The 23,038-nt window shown below is 37.6% G+C and overlaps 1 protein-coding gene across 4 annotated transcripts in view; it reads left to right on the forward strand.

The window, feature by feature from the left end:
* The window catches only part of TNRC18 (trinucleotide repeat containing 18), a 282,299-nt gene extending 259,644 nt beyond the window's left edge, over positions 1–22,655 (forward strand). For 3 of the 4 annotated variants that reach the window (XM_072120909.1, XM_072120906.1, XM_072120907.1), the window contains exons 26-29: positions 382–1,583; positions 2,915–3,151; positions 18,650–18,724; positions 21,519–22,655. In XM_072120909.1, coding sequence (XP_071977010.1) covers positions 382–1,583; positions 2,915–3,151; positions 18,650–18,724; positions 21,519–21,725 — 1,721 coding nt within the window. In that variant the 3' untranslated portion in view covers positions 21,726–22,655. The remainder of the gene's footprint in view (positions 1–381; positions 1,584–2,914; positions 3,152–18,649; positions 18,725–21,518) is intronic. The other variant, XM_072120908.1, reaches the window with a different exon arrangement.
* The last annotated feature ends 383 nt before the right edge of the window (positions 22,656–23,038 follow it).

Consider the following 23,038-nt stretch of genomic DNA (forward strand, 5'->3'; position numbering starts at 1 on the left):
ACGTACTCACTAGACAATGGATATCAAAGTTCACTATACACTATAAATGGAAGGATATAAAGATAATAATGTCAGCCAAATAATTCTTCAGATATTGCAGACATAAAATACCCACAAGGCAGTGAAGTTTGGTGTACACTATACCTGTAGGAATAAAGCACATTGATGTAATGCTTACCACTTTAATATGTGTTGTGTATTTGGAACGCTAAACACGTGTGGATGTGCTGCATGCTGGACTGGGGTTGTGGAGTTTTAAGATATTGCATTGACCAGTCTGTTTGTTATATTTTGATAGACGATAAAATTCACAAAGGTTTTAACTTTATTTATTATGACTTAGATGTTTTTTCTATTTTCTATCTAACTTTTCTCTTTCAGAAGATGTTTTGGTGAGAGAGGGTGCTGATGAAAACACCATAGAGACAGCTAAGGCAATAGATGAAGTCAAAGTCACGTATGCAAACATAAAAACAGATGAAAATGATAAAATTGAGACAGAGATATCCACACCAGAAAATGTTGGAAAGCAGACAAAAATGAACATTTTAAAAAACATGTATCCTAATGCTCATCTTAGAAATGTAGGAAGTGGGGAACAGTACTGTGAACCATCTGGGAATGAAATCAATCAAACTATCTTAAAAGAGAAGAAAGCAAAACGAAGAAAAAAGCAAGAAGAAAAGAAAGACTTTGAACCTATTGACAACAATTATCAGAAAAATGATGGACAGCTATTGGTAAAACTGGATCATGAAGGAGTTATGTCTCCAAAGTCAAAGAAAACTAAAGAGGCAATGTTAAGACTGGAGAATAACAATACAACAAGAAAATCTCGCAAGAAAATCTCTGGTGGTTGTTACTCTAATGTTGGTTGCAACAAGCAGAAAAATTCTGACTTGAAGCCTCAGACAAGCAAGAAGTTTTCTAGCGCAGAGTCAGTTAAACTTGCCGGCAGTGACTCAAAAATAGTATCGGAGCAGAAACATGGGGGGAAAAAAAACGAATGCCAATTAGTGGCCAGTAACAGTAGTTCAGAGTCTGAGGAAGATGTTGAGAGAAGTAAAAGGAAGAACAAGACACAACATTGTTCTAATAGCTCAAAAACATCGACTAAGTCTTCAGCTTCTACTAGTGGCAGCTCTTCTTCCTCCTCTTCTTCCTCGTCATCATCATCTTCCTCCTCGTCATCCTTGTCTTCCTCACATTCTTCATGTTCAACATCTTCTTCTTCTAGCTCCAGTTCCTCATCATCATCCTCTTCCTCATCCTTAACAGATGATGCCTCCTCAAGCAGCTCAGAAGATGATGCTGCACATACTGATTCCATCCCACCAGATACTCAAAAAGACCCACATGTCAAACCTTGCAGCACATCTAAACCTTTGATACAGATTAAACAGCAAAAGCAAGAACAGCAAAGGAGTATTAAATGCAATCCAAAGAAGAGAGAAGGAATACATCTACCTACTACCAAGGAACTAGCCAAAAGGCAAAGACTGCCTTCTGTTGAAAATAGACCTAAAATTGCTGCATTCCTGCCTGCTCGACAACTCTGGAAGTGGTTTGGTAAACCTACACAGGTAACCATTTTTATACATGGTTGAATTTTTAAATCTATTTTAGTAGAAAACATCTTTTTTGAGAGCACATAATAAAGAAAAGAGGACCAACGACAATTGATGTAACCTTTTATAAGCAAGTCAAACAGACAGTATAAGTAGTAGATTATGAACCCTGAAAAGCAGCTACTGGCACTCTGTCAAGGTCTGCTACTTGTGTTTTTATTCACTTCAGTCCTCCAACCTGCTAAGTGGTGCAGTGTGTTCCTGCCTTTTTCCATTTGAATCCTTCACTACTACCATACGCTATATACGTCCTATTTGCACAAACCCATGCAGAAAGGTCATAATAGTGGCCAACTTCAATCTCCTCAACCTGGGCACCAGATTAAACAGAATCACTCCTTTAATATGATATATGGATAGTGTATAGATGCTTAATTGGTTCTGTGAAGCATCCATACATAATCCATGTAATTATTAAAACATTCTGAGCACCGCAGTATCCGTGATTCACTTTAGAGAACAGGTAGAGGGGGGAGCCTACTACCATGTTTTGTTATTGCCACCTGTTGGTTTGCTGGCCTGGCTTTCTTACTATTTTAGTCCAGCCATTGGTGTTTACTTCGTGTAGTGTTTATTTTATATCCACTGGTTGTTAGACACTTTGCCCATAGATCTACTCACCTACTTCATATTGAGGACTGATTTATTGATTCATATCATATTCACAGCTTGGTACATAGACTTGGTACATGACTTTTTTTTCTCTAGGCTATATATTCATATTACCATTTTTTCATGTTGTGATGACTAGGCCATTCAGTAAGGGCTTATAATCACTATTCTTTGGTGGAACAGGAGGTGGTGGTTAATACAATGATCACTTTTGCCTGTGATTCTTGTATGATGTATAATTAATTTTTTAATGTTTTGAACATTGTATGTGTAATCCATTGTCTTAAATTTAGATTGTTGTATATTTTTGATACCAGAGAGCCGTATCTAACACATTCTGCTCTCTAGTATCTGTTGTATGTGGTTTCCTAAATGTGTTGGCTCTTGTTACATAAGACTGTGCATACCATTTCAAATATTATTTGATAATTCTAAAGATCCACAAATTTTCAGCAAAAATTAATTAATAGGGAAAATAGAAGAATAGGTACATAATGAAAGAAAAAACTGCTAACCAGAGTGTTGCTTTAAATGTTATACACTTTGATTAATTTTACGTATTTACTTATAATGACATATATATATATATATAATATTTTGACAACATGAATTGGGATATAATGTTCTTTTGCTTTAATAAAACACTCTATAATTATTCTTTTTATTCTCTTCAGAGGAGAGGAATGAAAGGTAAAGCTCGGAAATTGTTCTACAAAGCAATAGTCCGCGGAAAAGAAATCATACGAATTGGGGACTGTGCAGTGTTCTTGTCAGCTGGACGCCCAAATTTGCCATACATTGGATGTATTCAGAGCATGTGGGAGTCTTGGGGAAACAACATGGTTGTGAGAGTTAAATGGTTTTACCATCCAGAGGAGACTAATCCTGGAAAAAAGCTTAATGAGTGCAGGGTAAGCCGAGTGAATATTATTAAAATAATTATTTTTTCATTGTACAATAAAATTATATCCAATTTTCCAGTTCTGCATATTGGAAAGCAGGGTCGGCTCCAGATTTCAGTAGACCCCCTGTGCGACTGAGCCTGATCCTGGCAGTAACTCCCGTGGCAGCATTAAAAATTCAGGAACTAAAACTGTACTTTACCCAAAAATGTTGCTAGTTTATCATAGCCAGCAGTCCACTTATGTTTTTTTTTTTTTTTTTTAATAAAAAGCCCCCCCCCCCATGGGTTAATCAGATACAGCCTCAATTCAACTCCAAAGTTTTCCTAGTGTACACCTTATGTGGGCCCCCCATCAGCACTTGCCCGGGTATGCCCAGTGCTGGTGCCTGCCCTGTTGGAAACAACCAAAGCTAGAAACCCTGCCCTGGTCACGTTTTATTTTAAGCAGGTAAAGATAGTTCATATATAAATATCCAGCTCACCTGTTCTGCATATGGGTCACTTCTTATTGTGCGGTATCCAATAAGGAAGCCTGTGCCGCTCCAGGTGTAGCGTAGAGTAAAGAAATTGGTGGATCCAGCACTCGTTGAGGATACAGAGATAGTATACAGAAAATGCTATATTTAGTAGAAGTAGAGTGTGTCAGATCTGTTATTTAAACCATATGGATGGCGAGTATCTATTTTTTAAGATCCAATGAATCTCCCTATTTCTAAGTTAGTGTATCTTGTCTCCTCCCCTCGATGGAGCCGTAAACCCTTTCAATAGCTGTAACTTGTAGAGTGGATGTATTGTCTTGGTGTATTTGTAGAAAATGTTTTGATAGACATGATTTGTTCTTAATAATATGTGTGTTAGTGTTGGTTGCATCACGAATATGCTCTGCTAATCTAGTTTTTAAGGGACGTATGGTGCTTCCAACATATTGAACTTGGCATTGGGTACAAGAGGCTAGATATACAATGTAACTAGTGTTACAATTTATCAAGGTAGAAATATTCTGTTTTTCTTTATTGTGACACGAATAAACAACACATATTATTTTGTTGGAGTCATGTATTTACATATATTGCATCTACTTCCTCCACATGGGTAGAACCCTTAAGTGGATAACCATGTGGGTTATATGTTTGTATTTTATGTTTTCATATACTGATGGAGATAAAATACCTCCTATTGTTGTAGCCTGGCGTGCTACAAAACGGCAGCCATTTTTTATTATATTGTAGGTCTTTTCGTCTGCTGTGAGTACAGGTAAGTATGTTTTTGATGATTTTAGTAATGTCATGTATAGGGTGTCATTAGTATAGTAATGTCATTACTATAGGGTGTAGAAAAAAATATTTGATCTGTGTTATTCCTGTTCTCATTTTCTTCTGTCTTTTTTGATTCATGTATTAGGAGTTGCCTATCCATATTATCTGTTTTGTATGCTGCTGTATTTAACATCTGTTTAGTGTAACCACTATCTATAAGTCTTTTTTCTAATTTATTTCGTTCCTGTATGTATAAATTAGTGTTACTGCAACTTCTTTTTGCTCAAATTTATTCACCTAGAGGTAAATTGTAAATAACATGATTGGGATGGTTACTATCTGCGTGAAGTATGGAATTGCCACTGGTAGGTTTTCTATATAGTGATGTTATGATAGAATTGAAATGATGAAATGCTCCATGCGCAGTGCGGACCCCCTCCAGATGAGCACATGTGTTGAGCACATCATCAATGTATCTTCCATACCATATAATGTGGTCCCGGAAAGGGTTGTCCACACTGTACATGGAGCACATCTCCCACATGGACAGATATATATTGGCCATGGAAGGTGAGAAGCATGAGCCCATAGGGCATCCTTGAGTTTGAAAATAGAACTCTCTATTGAAAGAAAAGTAATTGTTAGCAAAAAATCTGGAACAGTAATTATGTAAGTCATGAGTTCTGGTGAATAGTTGGTATATTTATTCATGGCTTGTTCTAATGCTGTCAGTGCCTTATTATGGGGTGTACAGGTATAAAGTGCTGTGATATCACAGGTAAGCCAGGTAAAATTATCTGACCAACCCATGGTAGACATAACCTGTAATACCGTTTTAGAATCTTGGAGAAAACCTGGCATTTTACGCACTATTGGTTGGTGTAGTCTGTCTACCCAGGAGCTGATACGTTCTGTTATGGAATCTATGCCAGATATAATTGGGCGTAGGGGGGGGGGGGGGTGCCTTCATGGATTTTTGGGGTTGCGTGAAAAATGGGTATTTTTTTATATTTTGGTATTAAAAAATCTGCCTCCTGACAGTTTGAAGAAAATTTCAGGTGACTACCTCTTGAAACGCCAAGAGTGTGAAAAGCAGTAATCAAAGCAAAAGGTAGCTACTTTGAAGAGCCTAAAATATAAGACATATTCCCAGTTGTTTCACAATTTTTTCTTAAATATATAATTCCACAAGTGTTCATAGTTTTGAAGCCTTCAGTGTAAATCTACAATTTTTATAGTCATGAAAATACTCATTGAATGAGAAGGTGTGTCAAAACTTTTATTCTGTACTGTAGGTATCAAAGTTGTTTTACATCCCAAGAGCTATTGATTTGTGGGAAAAAAACACAAACTTTACAGTTGCTCTTTAAGAAAACCCCAAAAATGTTATCCTTTTCAAATAAAAAATTTGTGCATATTTGCTATTTCATTTAAAACTAATAAATGTACATAAGATCATTCCTGTAATTCAGTTTTTAGATTAAAAACCCATTTCGCTTTACACATTAAAAGATCTCTTTTTATCCCCACCTCTCACCTTTCATTTAACATATTCAATGTATTTCTATGAAATGTTTAGAAGCCCCTTAGAAAAATATGAAAAGTTTTCCAGGATGGAAGAAGGAAAACCATGCCTGTTTTAGCTACCTTGTAAGGCAGCTCCCTTAGCATCAAACATCTATTCCAAAAGAAACAGACTTCCAACTGTAGACAGCACGGTTTCAACCTGATTGGGTCTCCTCAGTACAGTGTAGGCAAAGTGGGCAATTTCCCTGAAAGAGGAGAATCTCTTCTTTCTAATGAATCTAAAATTGTGTTTCAAGTGAGAATATCTCACTATATTTTTTATATATAAAAAATCACCCCCAACGGCATTTTAACAGTTAATATCTCTGTTTTCCTGACACGTAGAAACATAAATTTAGATTTATATGAAAGAGGAGACACTCTTCTTTCATAGGAAAAAAGTGAGGTTCTGTGTTTCACAGAGCCAGAGATATAGCCCTCTGAAGTGTACCCCACTCCAGATTCTTAGCCATCAGGCTACAGGGAGAATTTGCTGCACACAGCTGCTGCACCTCACAGATAATGGAAATATTCACTTTATATGAGACTACATTTTGATAAGGAATTAAATCAACTAATATTCATGTTTTTAACCCTCTCCTATCCAGAACTATTTAAGAACACACTTTCTCTCTTATTGCCTTTTATTTTGTGATAGTTTTTTTTGTGAAAATTGACAGATACGATGAACATTCGATCCTCTTCGCCTAATGTCGCTATTACCGTATTTTTCGGACTATAAGACGCACTGGACCATAAGACGCACCTAGGTTTTAGAGGTGTAAAAATAAGAAAAAATGTGTTTTTCCCCAAATAGTGTGCTAAAATATTTAATAAACTAACAGTAAAGTAGCAGCGCCTTACGGGCGGTGCAGCCATGTTTCTCTTTGGAAAGGGGTAGGGGTGATCAGCCCTCACCCCCTCCTCCTCTCACGGGCATCAACGTGTGCCCGCCATGCTACGTACGTGCTACGTTCATGTGAATGTAGCCTAAGGGGACTGTGTATGGGGTACTTTTATTAGGGGCCATTGTGTGACATTTGGTGAAGTTTTAATAGTGTACTGTGTTCGGGGAGAATTAATGGGGAGACTTTATTAGGGGACATTTTATGGGACACTGTTACCTGATGCTGAAGGATGACTCCCGTGCTGACAGTACAAGTGTTCTGTCAGATTCAGCACTACACAGAACACTTGGTGGTAGGGGGGGGGGGGGGTTGTGGTTCCTTTGACCCAACACTGATGGGCTAGCACCAAGCTCAGCCAACCAGTGTTGGGGGCAGAATTAGTGATGGCAATTATGGCTCTTTAGATAGATTTATGCTGGCACGTAGTCAGGGGGTCTCAAGAGTTACCAGGGCTGTATATGTGACAATGGTCAAAAGAGCTTACAATCTATGAGGAGGAGGGGCACTGACGGTGACAATGCTTGTACAATGGTCAAAAGAGCTTACAATCTATGAGGAAGAGGGGCACTGGCGGTGACAATGCTTGTACAATGGTCAAAAGAGCTTACAATCTATGAGGAAGAGGGGCACTGGCGGTGACAATGCTTGTACAATGGTCAAAAGAGCTTACAATCTATGAGGAGGAGGGGCACTGGCGGTGACAATGCTTGTACAATGGTCACAAGAGCTTACAATCTATGAGGAGGAGGGGCACTGGCGGTGACAATGCTTGTACAATGGTCACAAGAGCTTACATTCTATGAGGAGGAGGAAAGAGGAGATGACAATGCTTGTACAATGAACACAAGAGCTTACATTCTATGAGGAGGAGGACAGAGGAGGTGACAGTGCTTGTACAATGGCCACAAGAGATTACAATCTATGAGGAGGAGGGGACACAAGAGGTGACAGTGCTTGTACAATGGCCACAAGAGCTTACAATCTATGAGGAGGGGACACAGGAGATGACAATGCTTGTACAATGAACACAAGAGCTTACAATCTATTAGGAGGAGGGGACACAAGAGGTGACAGTGCTTGTACAATGGTCCCCAGAGCTTACAATCTATGAGGAGGAGGACACAGGAGGTGACATAGACTGTAAGCTTCTGTGACCTTGTACAAGCACTGTTTGGGAATTGTTCAGTTTCACACACCTGTGAGCACAGCACAGCAGGCACAGGAGCAGAGAATCCAGTACTGGTCACAGGTCCTGTCCCCTCTTTAGTGGTATTTGATGCCCCTACAGCAGAGCAGCTGGGACTCTGGACAGTGACCTGTCCAGCATCAGTCACAGTGAGAGCTCCGTGCTGAGGGGGCGTGGCTTCTGCTTCCCTTCATCAGATAACCTGGAAGTGGTGTCACAGTCTGTGTGCCCTGCACGAGCTCCGCTGCTGACAGAAACTAAGAGGCAGCAGCTGTGTGTGGAGCCGAGCTCAGCACTGCCCCTGCGCTTACTGCTATGTGCCGTCCTCCATTCTCTCCTGCAGTGGATGGCTGAGACGCCGCCACTGTACATTCGGACTATAAGACGCACCACAGTTTTTTTCCCCATCTTCTGGGGAAAAAATGTGCGTCTTATAGTCCAAAAAATACGGTATATATTAACACCTCGACCCAGAGTATGTCCATAAAGTTATATGTAACACCAAAAACACACACATGTTCTGGAATAAAGTTTTTATTTCACACCATCCTCGATTATTTACACCTATGTTATGACGTTCTCACTCAAATTCTTATGATGCATGAAGGGTCCTGTTATGGCGCAGCTAATACCATGGCGCACATCTAAACGTGACTTATTATCTCATTAGCTTGGTTTATGGATATATAGTTATTTATTTGGGTTACCGTTGTGTAAGGGAGCATACAATGATAGATCTGTGTAACGCTCAGTGCAATTTTCTGCCAAACAAAATTGGTGTCCCCTGTGGATTTATCGTTCATTGCTGCATATTTTAATGGATATACAGATGTGGGGTATGTATGATCTCTTCACATCTTGCTGTTTTAGGAAAGTATGTTTTATTTATATAAGTATTCTGGATTTGTACATATTTTAGAGGAAATTTTGAATTTTATTGCTGTTTGCTGCAAAGTTGCATGAAGGTGGTAGTGTGTATGAATTTAAAAGTTATTGTTGTTTACATGGCACTTTCTGGAAGTGATTTTGTCAGAATATGTCACGGTTTTTGTTTGAGCATTTTTGGGAGTGTAAATTCTTGATGCTGTGAATTGTGGTATATATAAATCTGCTCACTTTGTGTTCTTATTTTTAAATCCCTATTTGTGTGTAAACCTTTATGAAGCATTTTCAATGCACTTTGTGGATAATAATTTGTGCTTGTCACAAAGTTACATGAGGGTGGTTAAATTTTAATCGCCAATTGCATAACCTGGTTGTCTGCTTTCAAAATTATATAGGTTTTTTGGTTGCTTTTTCTTTTTAATCTGTTTTATTGATATATTTTGCAGGTTGTGACTGTCTTAAAATTTCTTACTGAAAAGCAGATATTTAGTTATTTCAGTTTTAGTGATGTTATGATTATTTATTCATGTGAACATATCAATATGAAGCATTTGTGAACTCTACACATGTCCATCTGTTACACTTAGTATATGTGAAGGTAAATATTTTCTGTTTGGAGCACATTTTTTGCCATCAAAGTCAAATTTCAGGTATTTTTTATGTAATGTTTCAGTTTGAATCAAAATTGCATAAAGGCACCTAGCTCTATAAATTCTTTAATGCATTTTGAAAATGGAGTAAGTGTCTGCTTTCAGAAAATATGTGGTTTGTTGCAGTTTACTTTTATTGTTTTGGCTGTAATTTCGATTTTATTTGTAAACATCAAAATTCTTAAAATTGCTCTGTACAATAACGCAACAAAATATACCAGTATGTTTTGTAGTGTGGGAGGAATCCGGAGGACTCGGAGGAAACCCACACAAACACCGAGAGAACATATAAACTCTTTGCAGATGTTGACCAGCACTGCAAGGCTGTAGTGTTAATTACTGAGCCACCGTGCTGCCCATCAATCTCCATATCATCTATCTCCTATAAAAGTCTCCAATATTACAGAATGTTTTACCATACTAAAGTCGCCTCTTACTGACTGTGACTAGTCATAAAATAGTTTTATTTTGGGGCCCCACTTTTAGTTTTGCCCAGGGCCCCACTTTGTCTAGAACCGGCCCTGAGCAAAGGGAACTGGTTTGGCCGAGTGAGAGGCTTACAAGGGAGGACTGGGAATTTAAAGTGGCCCTGAAAAAACTGTAAAACTGGACCCATTCTGTGGGCGGAGTCAAAACAAGTAGGCGTGGCCATGTGATTTGAGTGGAGTTACTTAACTCCAAACAAACTGTTTATAGATGGTCTAAATCAACATGTACAGAGCAGAGAAAGACACTCATACTATCTCCCTTGTACTGGAGTAACGCTTCTTTTTTAAAAGAACACAACTTGATACTGCCTTAGGCTACATTCACACACACGTGTGCCTGCCGTACCATAGTACGGCACGCGTTGGTGGCGCACGGTAGAGGAGAGCGATACATGGTGCCCGGCACCTTAATATGGGGGAAGATGGGGCGTGTTCATCTTTTCCCCGGGTACGGTGCCACATGTGTGCTGCACCGTACTGCTCCGTGCACCTGTTGCCGGCCTATGGGTAACGTATATACGACATAAATACGGCTACTATATATATACGTCCCACAACAGTTTTGTGAATGTGGCCTTATATACACACAAAAGAATACTACTACATTACCTGCTCAAAAAACTAGAATCTACAATACTGCCCCTAAGTAAAATAGATTCTAATACTGCATAATACTCTTATGTACAAGAATATAACACCTATAATACTGCATTTTATGTACAAGAATATACTACTATAATACTGCCCCCTATGAAGGAGAATATAACTACTATAATATTGCCCCCTGTGTACAAGAATAGAAATATTATAATACTGTCCCCAATGTATAAGAATATAACTACTATAATACTGTGTCCAATGTATAAGAATATAACTAGAATATACTGCCCCCTATGTACAAGAATATATCCACTTCAATACTGCCCCCTATGTACAGAATATAACTACTATAATACTTGCCCCTAGGTACGGGAACTACTATTACTACTACTACTATGCCATATAACACCGCCAGCCAGTCTCCTATATATAGCGAGCCTGCCCCCCAGTTTATAGCCAGTTTGTCCCCCCAGTATAAAACCAGCCCCTCCAGAATATAGCCAGTCAGTCCCCGAAGTATACAGCCAGCCCCCCCTGTATATAACCAGACTTGTGACTAAGATCGGGAAGTAAGATTTCTCTTTATGGAGACTGCCAATTAAGGCCACCATGTAGTAGTGTGGAGTCTTGTAGCAATGGATGCTCCACTAGAGGGATTCTGGGAAAATATGCAAAGGAAACCATGTCTCTTTTTGCTACCTTGTAAGGCAGCTCCCTTGACATCAAGCATGACCTACAAGGAGCCTTATGACATGATGTGGGATTACACGGTGGCCTTAATTGGCAGTCTCCGTTTAGCAGCCCTTTATGCACTTTTATTTCCATTTTTAATGACAGTTAGGTGTTCACCTATACGTATCTTAAATTTACGTACAGTACAACCTTTATATCACGTCTTACAAATGTCACATGATATACAGACAAAATTTGTAATACAATTCTTAAATGTTTTTAAAAAATACAACAATATTTTTCTTTTCTTTTTTTGTTTTATAAACTAAAAAGGCATCCGGACCCCTCAGAAGCCTTTTAAGCTAATCCACTATTTCTTTGTGCTCCTGTAAAGCTTCTCCTTCCCCCACTGATGTCAGGTCTCCACGCTGTGAGATCTGTTCCTGTGAAGAAGCACAAAGGTGGGGGCTCAGGAGTGAGCAGCACAGACAAGGCACATATTGTTTTTTAAAATGCATGCCAAACCAACCAAAGCCAACCCCTGGGATACAAGTCAATACTGCCATGCATAAGCGGACTGGGAATTTAAAGTGGACCTGGAAAAAGCTGTTTAAGTGGCCCCATTCTGTGGGTGGGGTCAAAACGAGTATGCATGATCATGTGATGTTGGTGGAGTTACTACACTCCACACAAAATATTAATAGATGGTCTAAATCAACATGTGCAGAAAAAGAAACGCATGCCGCTTCCCTTGTACAGGAATAAAGCTTCTTTTTAAAAAAAAACACAACTTAACACTGCCTTATATACGTACAAAAAAACAACTACAATACCTTCTCCGATAATACTAAGTCCAAGTAAAATATATAATACTGCCCCCTATGTACAACAATTTAACTCCTACAATACTGCCCCCTCTGTACAAGAATATAACTACTATAATACTGCCACTATGTACAAGAATATAACTACTATATTACCGCCCCCTATGTACAAAACATTACTACTATTATACCACCCCTATGTACAAGAATATAACTACTGTAATACTGTCCCCTATGTACAAGAATACAACTACTATAATACTGCCCCCTATGTACAAAAATATAATTACTATAAATATAACTACTATAATACTGCCTCCTATGTACAAGAAAATAACTACTATAATAAAACTTCCAGTGTACAATAATATAACTACATAATAATGCCCCCTATGTACAGGAATATAACTACTATAATACTACCCCCTATGTACAAGAGTATAACTACTATAATATTGCCCCTATGTACATGAATATAACTACTATGATATGGTGCCCTATTAACGAGAATATACCTACTATAATACTGCACCCTAGGTACAGGAAAATAACTACAATAATACCCCCCCCCCCTATGTACAAGAATATAACTGCTATAATATTGCTGCTATGTACATGAATATAACTTTGATACTGTGCCCTATTTGCGAGAATATAACTACTATAATACTCACCCTAGGGGCAGGAATATGACTACTGTTATAAGTGGCCTAGTAATGTGAGTAAGTGACAGTAATATAACTACTATTACTACTACTATATAACATATAACACTGCCAGCCAGTCCACCCAGTATAAAGCCAGCCAGCACCCCTTATATATACCCAGCCAGCCCCCTCAGTATATAGCCAGCGAGACCCCCCAGTATATACAGCCAGCCAGACTCCCAGTACATAGCCAGCTGTCCCCCCAGTATACAGCCAGGCCCCCAGTATAATTGGCCAGCCCCCACTAGTATAAAGAGAGCCTGCACCCCAGTATAAAGCCAGTCCCCTGCACAGCACATAAAAATAATAAACCATGTACTCACCTTTCCGACCGAGGCTCACCCGCAGCTCAGCTACTTGATGCAGTCCAGTCGGCAGTGAAAGCTCTGTGCATCACACAGATTATGACATAAGCTGCTTGCCGCCGCCATAGTCTGTGGGCAGCCGATTCGCACGGAGCTGTCATTGTTGGTCGGACTGCAGCAAGTAGCAGAGCTGCGGGAAGCATTGGAAAAGGTAAGTACACAATTATTTTTAGACCGGTCCCCGACAAGGAAGCCCGGTGGGTTATATGGCCAGTCCGCCCCTGCTGTCATGTATTATAAACCACTTGCTAAGAATACCATTTTATTGACGTACAGTTGTCACCCAAAACACACTATAATCTATCCCTTTTGTGCAATTTCTTTGTATAAGTCTGCTCAGAAGAGGAAACATATTAAAAACAGTTTTCAGAGTTGATCCATAGTTTGAAAGACAGAGGATATTGCCCTATGGACTTAATCAGGACTAAAAAATTAGTGGATAAGTAATCGAGAAGAGATATCTTGAAAAAAATAAACAGAAATACCAAGGACATTTTGGGTGCGAATTATCAAAAGAAGGAACCTTTTGTTCCAAAATATTAAAAGGATAACAAAAATGTTGAGACTACTGCTAAAAGAAACAAAGATAATAAATGTTTTCAGCACAGTGTATAGCCCTCAATATTTTTATATAGGGAATATTATTAAGGGCTGTCTTCCTGTGTTGAACCAGGATTCCATTTGAAAAACTATTCTAAAAAAAATAGATGTTCTTGCGTTGCTTAAAGGGTTGTGATTTTAGCTAATATTTCTCCAAGCATGACCAATGATCAAAATCATGACTTAGTATAAAAGGGTTCTTTCAATGAGGAGGATCCTGATGCAATACTTGCTCTTTGGTTACAAAATAAAAATAGCACAAGATAGGCTGTATTTTTTCAAAACATTGCAATACAAATTTTGTTGTGTACTGTATATTGTGTGACTATAGTAACACACAATATATAGATCGTATTATACGTAAATTGAAGCTACATTTTTTGAACAACTAACTGCTATTAAAAATAGAAATACAAGTGCATCAGGGCTGCTAAACATTTAATAGAAATGCACAATAAAACCATTACTGGTATTTCCTTTTTTGCCATTGAATGGGTTCAACGAAAGGTGAGAGAGGAGGGGATCAAAAACGAGATCTTTTAATGTGTGAAGTGAAATTGATTTCGCTATCCTAGTGGCATGAATTTGTCAGGGCCTTGTGCCGGGAGAGACGGCAGTGCAGGATGCTGGGAGGGACCGCGGAGGTAAGTACATGTTAATTTTTTTAACCCGCCCCATCCCGGCCACCCAACAGTTTTTTTATACCAATGGCCAATCCATTGAAATTTATTTGGTTTTCTTAAGTTTATTTGATGTATATTTGGAATGTACAGTATATAGTCTGCATTTCTGCTTAAATCCAATATGATGTATTAGTATACAATAATATGTGAATGTTTTTCGATGTTATGATTTTTCTGCACTACTATTTGTAATGTAATTATTTATATTTATTGTATCTGTGTGTTTCTCTACAATAAATTATATAAAGGATGTGACATATTTGTCCAGGTGGAGCTGGTGGGTTTTAAATTCTGGAATTTTAAAAATTTTTAAAATTTTTGTTAGCCATGAATGAGGATGATATCCGAAACACATAGGCTGTGTTTGTAGCTGCTATACACCCTGTAATTTTAATGATGAATACTAAAGCATGAAGAATTTTAACAAGTGCTGTGGTGTTCCTTCCATAATTTTGGATTGAAATTTTGTGTACTTCCAGTCTGCGACTGCATTTGCATTCTGTTATAACTGCATGGAGGTTCCATTTCAGCAGATTTCAGCAATGCGTTACATTGTTACTGTAAAAACCTATTGCTAAACATACTCTTGTGTTTCATTATTGTCTCATTTAAGGGATAACTTTTATTACTTAAATCTTATTAAATCTTCCTCTCATCCTCTTCTGAACAATCTCATCCAAGTGCTCTAATTCCACTCCAACTATAGACCTCACATTTTTAATTACTTTTACCATTTTGTTATACTCAGTTACTTTAATGCATGATCCCTATGATGCTACTGCGAAAAAAGGGGTACTGGTAAAAACAGTTTGACAAAAACATTTCAGGTTGCAATTGCAAATATTAAATGATCATAAAGATGGTAAGAATAGATATAATACTACTATTGGGTTTCTTGATCTGGTGTACCACATGTGTACGCTAGTCTAGCTTGTTGTCCAGGTATACCCCTAGATATTGATAGTTTTCGACTTTATTTACCTCCTCTAAATTTATATGCTAGGGATCAAAAGTTCTAGCCGTGATCTTCTACTGTCAATCACCATCTTGTTATTTTTGGAGATATTTAAAGGAAATCTACCACTTTTAAGATATCTTTTTAAACCAGATATACATGCAGGCTGATGCAATGCTGTGGATGCAGGATCTTCTCGTTTTTGGAAGTATAAAACTGAGCCATTAGGCAAAAATCAGCTTTTTTGCCAAAAAATTATTTTATGCATGCCTCCAACTTGTCTCTAGCTAAAATGTCCAGCTACCTATCCTTATCCCTATTCCTGAGAGCTGGTGGCGTCACCAAGCTCTTGGGAACTGTAGTGCATGTGCATAGCAACCTTTGTCCCACAAAATGGCTTCACACCATCTCTGACTGCCCATTCACTGCAGTACCAGAAAGCTCTGTGAATTCCCCGGCTCTCAGGAACAGGAATGGGAGGGACTGGACATGTTATCATCATTAGGCTAATGTGTGACATGCACAGGAGCGCCCAAGCCTCATTATCATCATTGTAAAACCAGATTTTTGTCTATATAGCTCAGATTTACGCCTACAAAAGATAAGATCCTGTATCAGCAGCTTTACATCAATCTGGAGGTGTGTCTGGTTTAAAATGAGATCTACAAAATGGTAGATTTCCTTTAACAAAAGACCATTTGTTTTACTCTAGGAGGACTATCTAGCCACAATCTTCCAGGATTATCTCTTATCACTGACTAATTTTTTTTTTTGCCACTGTAACACTATGATATTTAAATTTTCCAATAATGTGGCCATATAAATGCTTATTTTTGTCATTTTCTGTGACATATTCATTCTAAAAAAACATCACATATTAATTTGTTTACCATTGACTTCAACTTTTTCTTTTTTTCTCCGTTGGATTAGTACAATTGCAGCAATACATTATATAGTTTATAGTTTATTTTTCACAAATTTAGCAAAATAAAAACTGTTTTTGTATCACCATCTTCTGAGAGGCAATACATTTTTTATTTGTCAATGGGGTTGGTTTAGGGCTGTACTTTTTATTTTACCATTTTAGGTTGCATACAGTTTTTAACCCCTTAACGCTCTGCGCCGTAGCTCTACGGCGCAGAGGTATAAGGGATGTATGAAGAGGGCTCACGGGCTGAGTCCTCTTCATACAAAGGTGGGGGTTTTTGCATAATGCATAAAACCCCCACCGCTAATAACCGCGGTCGGTGCTAGCACCGATCGCGGCTATTAACCCCCCCGTTGCCGCCGGCAAAGTCGGCGGCGGCATTCAAAAGACGGCGGCGCGCGGGCGCCGCCATCTTTTTTTCGATCGCCACGCCCCCGAACGTCATCGGGGGGCGGCGATCGGTTGCCATGGTAGCCTCGTGTATTCTTTTGACACGAGGCTATCTGGCAGCTGCAGATTCGTTACAATGAGCCAGTGGCTCATTGTAATGAATGTGCTGCAAAAATGCCATATATTGCAATACAGAAGTATTGCAGTATATGGTAGCAGCGATCTGACCATCTAGGGTTAATGTACCCTAGATGGTCTAAAAGATAGTGAAAAAAAAAAGTTTAAAAAATAAAAAAAATCAATAAAATATTAAAAGTTCAAATCACCCCCCTTTCCCTAGAACGGATATAAAACATAATAAACAGTAAAAATCACAAACATATTAGGTATCGCCGCGTCCCAAAATGCCCGATCTATCAAAATATAAAAACCGTTACGGGCGGCGGTGACCTCCGAAACGGGAAATGGCGCCCAAACGTCCGAAATGCGACTTTTACACCTTTTTACATAACATAAAAAATGAAATAAAAAATGATCAAAATGTCGCACAGACCTCAAAATGGTAGCAATGAAAACGTCGCCTCATTTTGCAAAAAATGACCCCTCACACAGCTCCGTGCGCCAAAGTATGAAAAAGTTATTAGCATCAGAAGATGGCAAAAAAATGTTTTTCTTTTTTGTACACATTTGTTTAATTTTTGAAAAAGTATTAAAACACAATAAAACCTATATAAATTTGGTATCACCGCGATCGCACCGAACCAAAGAATAAAGTAGGCCTGTTATTTGGAGCAAAGAGTGAAAGTCGTAAAAACTGAGCCCACAAGAACGTGACGCACGTGCAGTTTTTTTTCAATTTTTCCACATTTGGAATTTTTTTTCAGCTTCGCGGTACATGGCATGTTAAAATAAATAACATTACGGGAAAGTAAAATTTGTTACGCACAAAATAAGCCCTCACACAGGTCTGTACACAAAAAAATTAAAAAGTTATGGATTTTTGAAGTTGGAGAGCGAGAAATGAGCCGAAAAACCCTGCGTCCTTAAGGGGTTAAATTACCTTTTATTTATTTTTATTGTATGGTTTGTTATGAAGAAAGATATTCTCGTACCAGCCAAATACTTAGGGTCCCAGACAGATAAACTGAGCCCTTAGCTAGGGTCACCAACCAATCAGTAATCTAGTACAAATATGATATAGGTGTTTATAATAAAACTTAACTTTTAATCCTAAGAAAGTTAAAAAAGATAGAACTGCAACAATTCACCTAAATCTTCAATCTCAAATCTAGTCATCCATTAGGTTATGGCCCTCGCTAGATCAATACTTTAGAAAAATCTTAGATCTCATCCATTGGGTTCTTGGCAGATACAGGAGTAGAAACCTCTGTTTTAGAGGTTTTTACGACTAGTATAACAAGGGTATGTGGATTAAGAAAGGGAGCATAGCCTAACACTCAAAAGTCTTTACACCAAAAATAATGTTAATGCACCATAATTTTGGTACAGCTTTCTGGCGTAGATTAAAGGGAACCTGTCACCAGGGAAATATGCCTTTTTGCTTTCTGTAAGCATTTGCAATACAATATAATTGTGTGCTATTACTTACCTTGCACCCTGAATCCTCTGTGTAGACCCAGGGGTTGGGCTTTGGTTTGGATGCATTTCAAAAAATAACATGTGACTTGACTGTGCTGCAGACTGCTCAGCTCTCAACCCCCAACTTTGTTCTCCTTACAGAATTTTGTCTTAAACAGATCGATTAATTTGTTACATTTTATTTTTAGCGCTAAATTTATAAGGCCCTTCTTTTTAATACTCATCTTTGATATTTATTCACAGAATTGGGATCCACAACTTGGTAAATGTAAAACATCTTGTCTGCAAATCTCTATTCAGAGGAAAGATTTTATGGAGGTAAGTAACTGTCATAGGTCATTTATATGGATATTGATTTTCAAATTACAGTAAAAGAAATATCCAACTCAGGTGATGTAATCTTTTAGAATACAAATTTGGGACCATCATAAGTTGTAAAATAACAAAGGATTATATAATTCGCCATTTCCACCAAATTTTCCACAGCCGCTCTTTGTGACTCAGGGAATGTCATTGACTATGTTTTCACCCCATGCTTTCCACAATACACTTATTAACCACCATCTACAGGAGCCATAGAGAAAAATAGAGATTGAGAGAGTTAAATAGAGATAGAGAGATACATATACAAAAACAAATATAAAAATATTTAGTTCTTAACCCATTGTATTTTGTTATAGTTAACAGCCATTATTTAGCCCGGAGGCAACAGCTATATATATATTTCTCCATTTGGATGTTAATAACCCCTTTGTTCTCTACAACATACAATAATGTTATGGTGCTGCCAGTGGGTGCCGTCGTCTTTGATGCCCGATCAGCGCCCCCCTTCCCCATTACGTCATCAGCGGGCACCTGGCACATCAGCGGGCGCTCATCAAATGTGGGTTTTTTTCAATTTCACTGCACTTTAAATTTTTTCAAGCTTTCCAGTACATTGCTTGGAAACTAAAAAGTAGATAAGTTTTCACACATCTTTCTAAATCGAAAATTTAAAAAGTTATAGAGCGGTGTAAAAAACTAAACAAAAACGTGCTGAGTCCTGAAAGGCTTAATAAAGATGGAAGATGATTGGGTGAAGAAAATTTTCCATAAATGTAGTTATATGGTCCCTAAGAAATGAAGAACAGCTGTCCTTGGATCTGACCAACACTGACTAAGGAAAGAAAAAATATTACTACCTGATTACACACTGAAATCAAGGTGGTTTGGTGGCTCAAAAGCACCTGTGTGGCCACAGCTGCCAGTTATCCAAGGATACCTATGTTGTTTCTAGAAACAACATAGCTACATTTTGGAACATTATCTTCACACAAGTTTTTTTAAATCCCTTAATGACTTGGCCGTTTTTTGGATTTGGTTTTTGATTTTTCACTCTCCACCTTCAATGATGGGCATTTTTTTTTCTGTGTACATAGCTGTTGTATTTTTCTGGGCTTGATTTTTACGCCTTTCACTGTGCACTTCAAGAGACAAATCCCCTTTATTCTTTGGATTGTTAAGATCATTGGTGTACCAAATTGCTAACATTTGGAGGACTATGACCTTTTGATGACTTTTTATTAAGGTTTTTATGTATGCAAAATGGCAAAAAAAGTGAAATTTCATTCATTTGGGGTGCTATTTTATGTTATGGGGTTCAAAAGTAGCTAACTATGTTGATAGACCTACATTTTTGGGATGTGGCAATACCTAACATGTTTATTTATTCATTTATTTGTTATATCAATTTGAGGTTCACTACAAGAACAAACACAATATGGCATCACACACATGATGCCTCCTTTTGAATGCCCCTTTAATGATGAATAGGAGTGTTTGTGTGTGGCGAGGGGGTCGTAACCATGGGTGTGGTGTATGTGACCCCTCTGACCACTGTGATTTCTTTTTTTTCTTTTTTTTTTAACTTTATTTTAAGAATTAAAATTACACAATACAAAATATTCATACATATGTAGACAGTCTATGGTACATCATTTTTCCACTTTCCCCCACCCCTGGCGGCTTGCGACCGGCTCAAATCTCACGATATATCCCATATTAGTCAATCCAACAGTTATGTACAAAAAGGGGCAAAAAAAAAGTAGAAGGGAAAATTACTTATTCTACCATCAAGAACGACAAGGGCTATTGGGCAGTAGATCTATTGAGCCATTTGTCCCTCATCTCACCTCTCTTTACACCACTTTCAAGTTCCTCCTCTCTTTCTGCAAAAAATAAGGTATCCACTCTATCTTCCCAAACCTTAATCTTGGGCGCCTCCATGTCCTTCCAGTGGCACAAGATCACCAGTCTAGCAAGAAAAAGACCTTTTATCACGCTCGGGATGCAACCTGATGAGTCAATAATACCTTTCTATGTGCCCAAGATGCATACCTGTGGACTAAAAGGAATATTACAATTAAACACTGTCTGTAATCTATCAAGGACACCTATCCAGTATCAATGCAGTTTTGGACACCACTGTGATTTCTGGTGAAACTCTTTGGGTGCTTTACTTTAGTCCCAGGCTGCAATGATAAGCTGTGAAGTGTCTGTAATAAAGTTTTATCGATAATCCTTGTTCCCATGATAGCTCAAAATTTGTATGGAGTTATAATTAAAAAATATACCAGTTTCAACTTACATAGAATGGGAACCGCCAGTACAGGATTTATTTTTTTAATTGTTTTTAATATAAAATATTAAAACATTAAAATCTATTTAAAAACATGGTATCTATATGATCATACTTACTAAAGAATAAAGGAGATGTTTCATTTGAAAGCTGTAAAAACAGGGCCCACATAAAATAACGCACCTGCATTTGTTGTGGTTAATTTCACTGCACTTAAAATATTATTTCCAGCTTTCTAGTACATTGCATGGGATATAAAATGGTGCAGGTAGAAAGTACACTTTGTCCTTTAAATAAAATAATAAAAAAGTGATGTCATTTTTCAGATTGGGTAAAAACACCAAAACAAAAAATGACTCTGTCAGACTCTGCACTTTTCCGGAGCATATTTTGTCTATTGATTTATTAAACTCTGATGGTGGTTTATCAGTAGAAAAAAAAACTATCTACAGGAAACAAAAATATATGTATACATTTTTTTGTCTTTTTCTGCAGCGTGCTTTGTACCAGTCCTCCCATGTGGATGAAAATGATGTACAGACTGTTTCTCACAAATGTCTGGTTGTACCTCTTGATCAGTATGATCAGATGCTAAGAACAAAGAAGTACCAAGACAGTGAGGATCTCTACTACCTTGCAGGAACCTATGAGCCCACCACAGGAATGATATTCAATACGGATGGAGTACCTGTCATTTGCTAGACCCACTGACATTTTGCAGTGAATCACAAACATTAGACTTTCTGACAATCACTAATAAAGTAAAACAGAGCAGGTTTTCTTATAACCTATAAGAAAACATTGAAACAAATCAAATTTGTACAAAAGGTAATGTGTTTGGGAGGGAAGAGGAAAAAAAATCAATGTTTATTCTAAATTTTTGCTATAATAAGTAACCTTTATTAACATTTTAGGGTAACTGTTCAAAATGAAATGCAGTATTATTCAGAAGTCAAATATTCATTATATCTTCTGAAATTCAACATCAGCAAATATATATTTAATGAAATGTAAATAAGACAACACTTTGGAAAAGCTGTGGAAGCACTTAAAATATTGTTTCATATATTTCTGTTAGCATAGCTGTGTTGATATTAGGCAAACATGAAGCACTTAAGACAATGTATAAGCTGAATAGTGTGATATACATATTTTTAAGCTAAAGCATCCCATATATTCAGGTAGTGGAAAATATATTTTAAACGTAGTAGTTCAGGTCATGGTACCAATATCTGGACCAAACATGGCTCTTATGGCTGTATGGTTTATACATATATATATCAATATATACATCTTATTTTCTAGATTTTAATTGGGATCACATGCACAGATGAAACATTTCACACTAATGTATTTGTACTGTTCATTTATGTAAGGTATGAAATAATTTTATATCATCCCATGTGAAATACTGCCAAGTAATGCAGAACCAGCATTCCAGATATTTCAAACCACTATTACCCATCATTCATTAAGAACACTTAACAATCTTTTCAGACAATCTTGGGATGATAAATAATGGTCTATTTCTTATGTTTTTTCATATATATATATATATATATATATATATATATATATATTCTTGTCTTCCTTTGCATTTGTGTTTCTTTTCATAAACTTTATTGTAGCTCACAGGTTTGTGTGAAATATTTTCTTACTACATGCTTTTTTATATTCTTCTTATGAAGACTGGTGTCTGGATCAGTTACCAAGCAATAGATTTCTGTGAAGAGATCCAATGAATTTAAAGGACATCTATCACCAGGATTGTAAGCCCAGCACACTGACATACTGGTGTGTGTAACCTCTGCCATGAACTGCTCTTCTTTTAGCTTCTTAAGCCCTGGGTTTTGCAAAAAGAGGCTTTAAAAATTATGCATTTTAGCCTTAGGCTCTCTGGGCTCCATAGGTGTTAATGGATCCTAGAGCCCCTCAGGCTAATTTGCATAAATTCAAAGCCTTTTTTTTCCCTTAAAGACAAGGGAATATGAAGCTAAAATAAGAGCAGATCTTGC

The sequence above is a fragment of the Engystomops pustulosus genome, chromosome 8 (assembly GCF_040894005.1).
Source record: "Engystomops pustulosus chromosome 8, aEngPut4.maternal, whole genome shotgun sequence".
Lineage (NCBI taxonomy): Eukaryota > Metazoa > Chordata > Amphibia > Anura > Leptodactylidae > Engystomops > Engystomops pustulosus.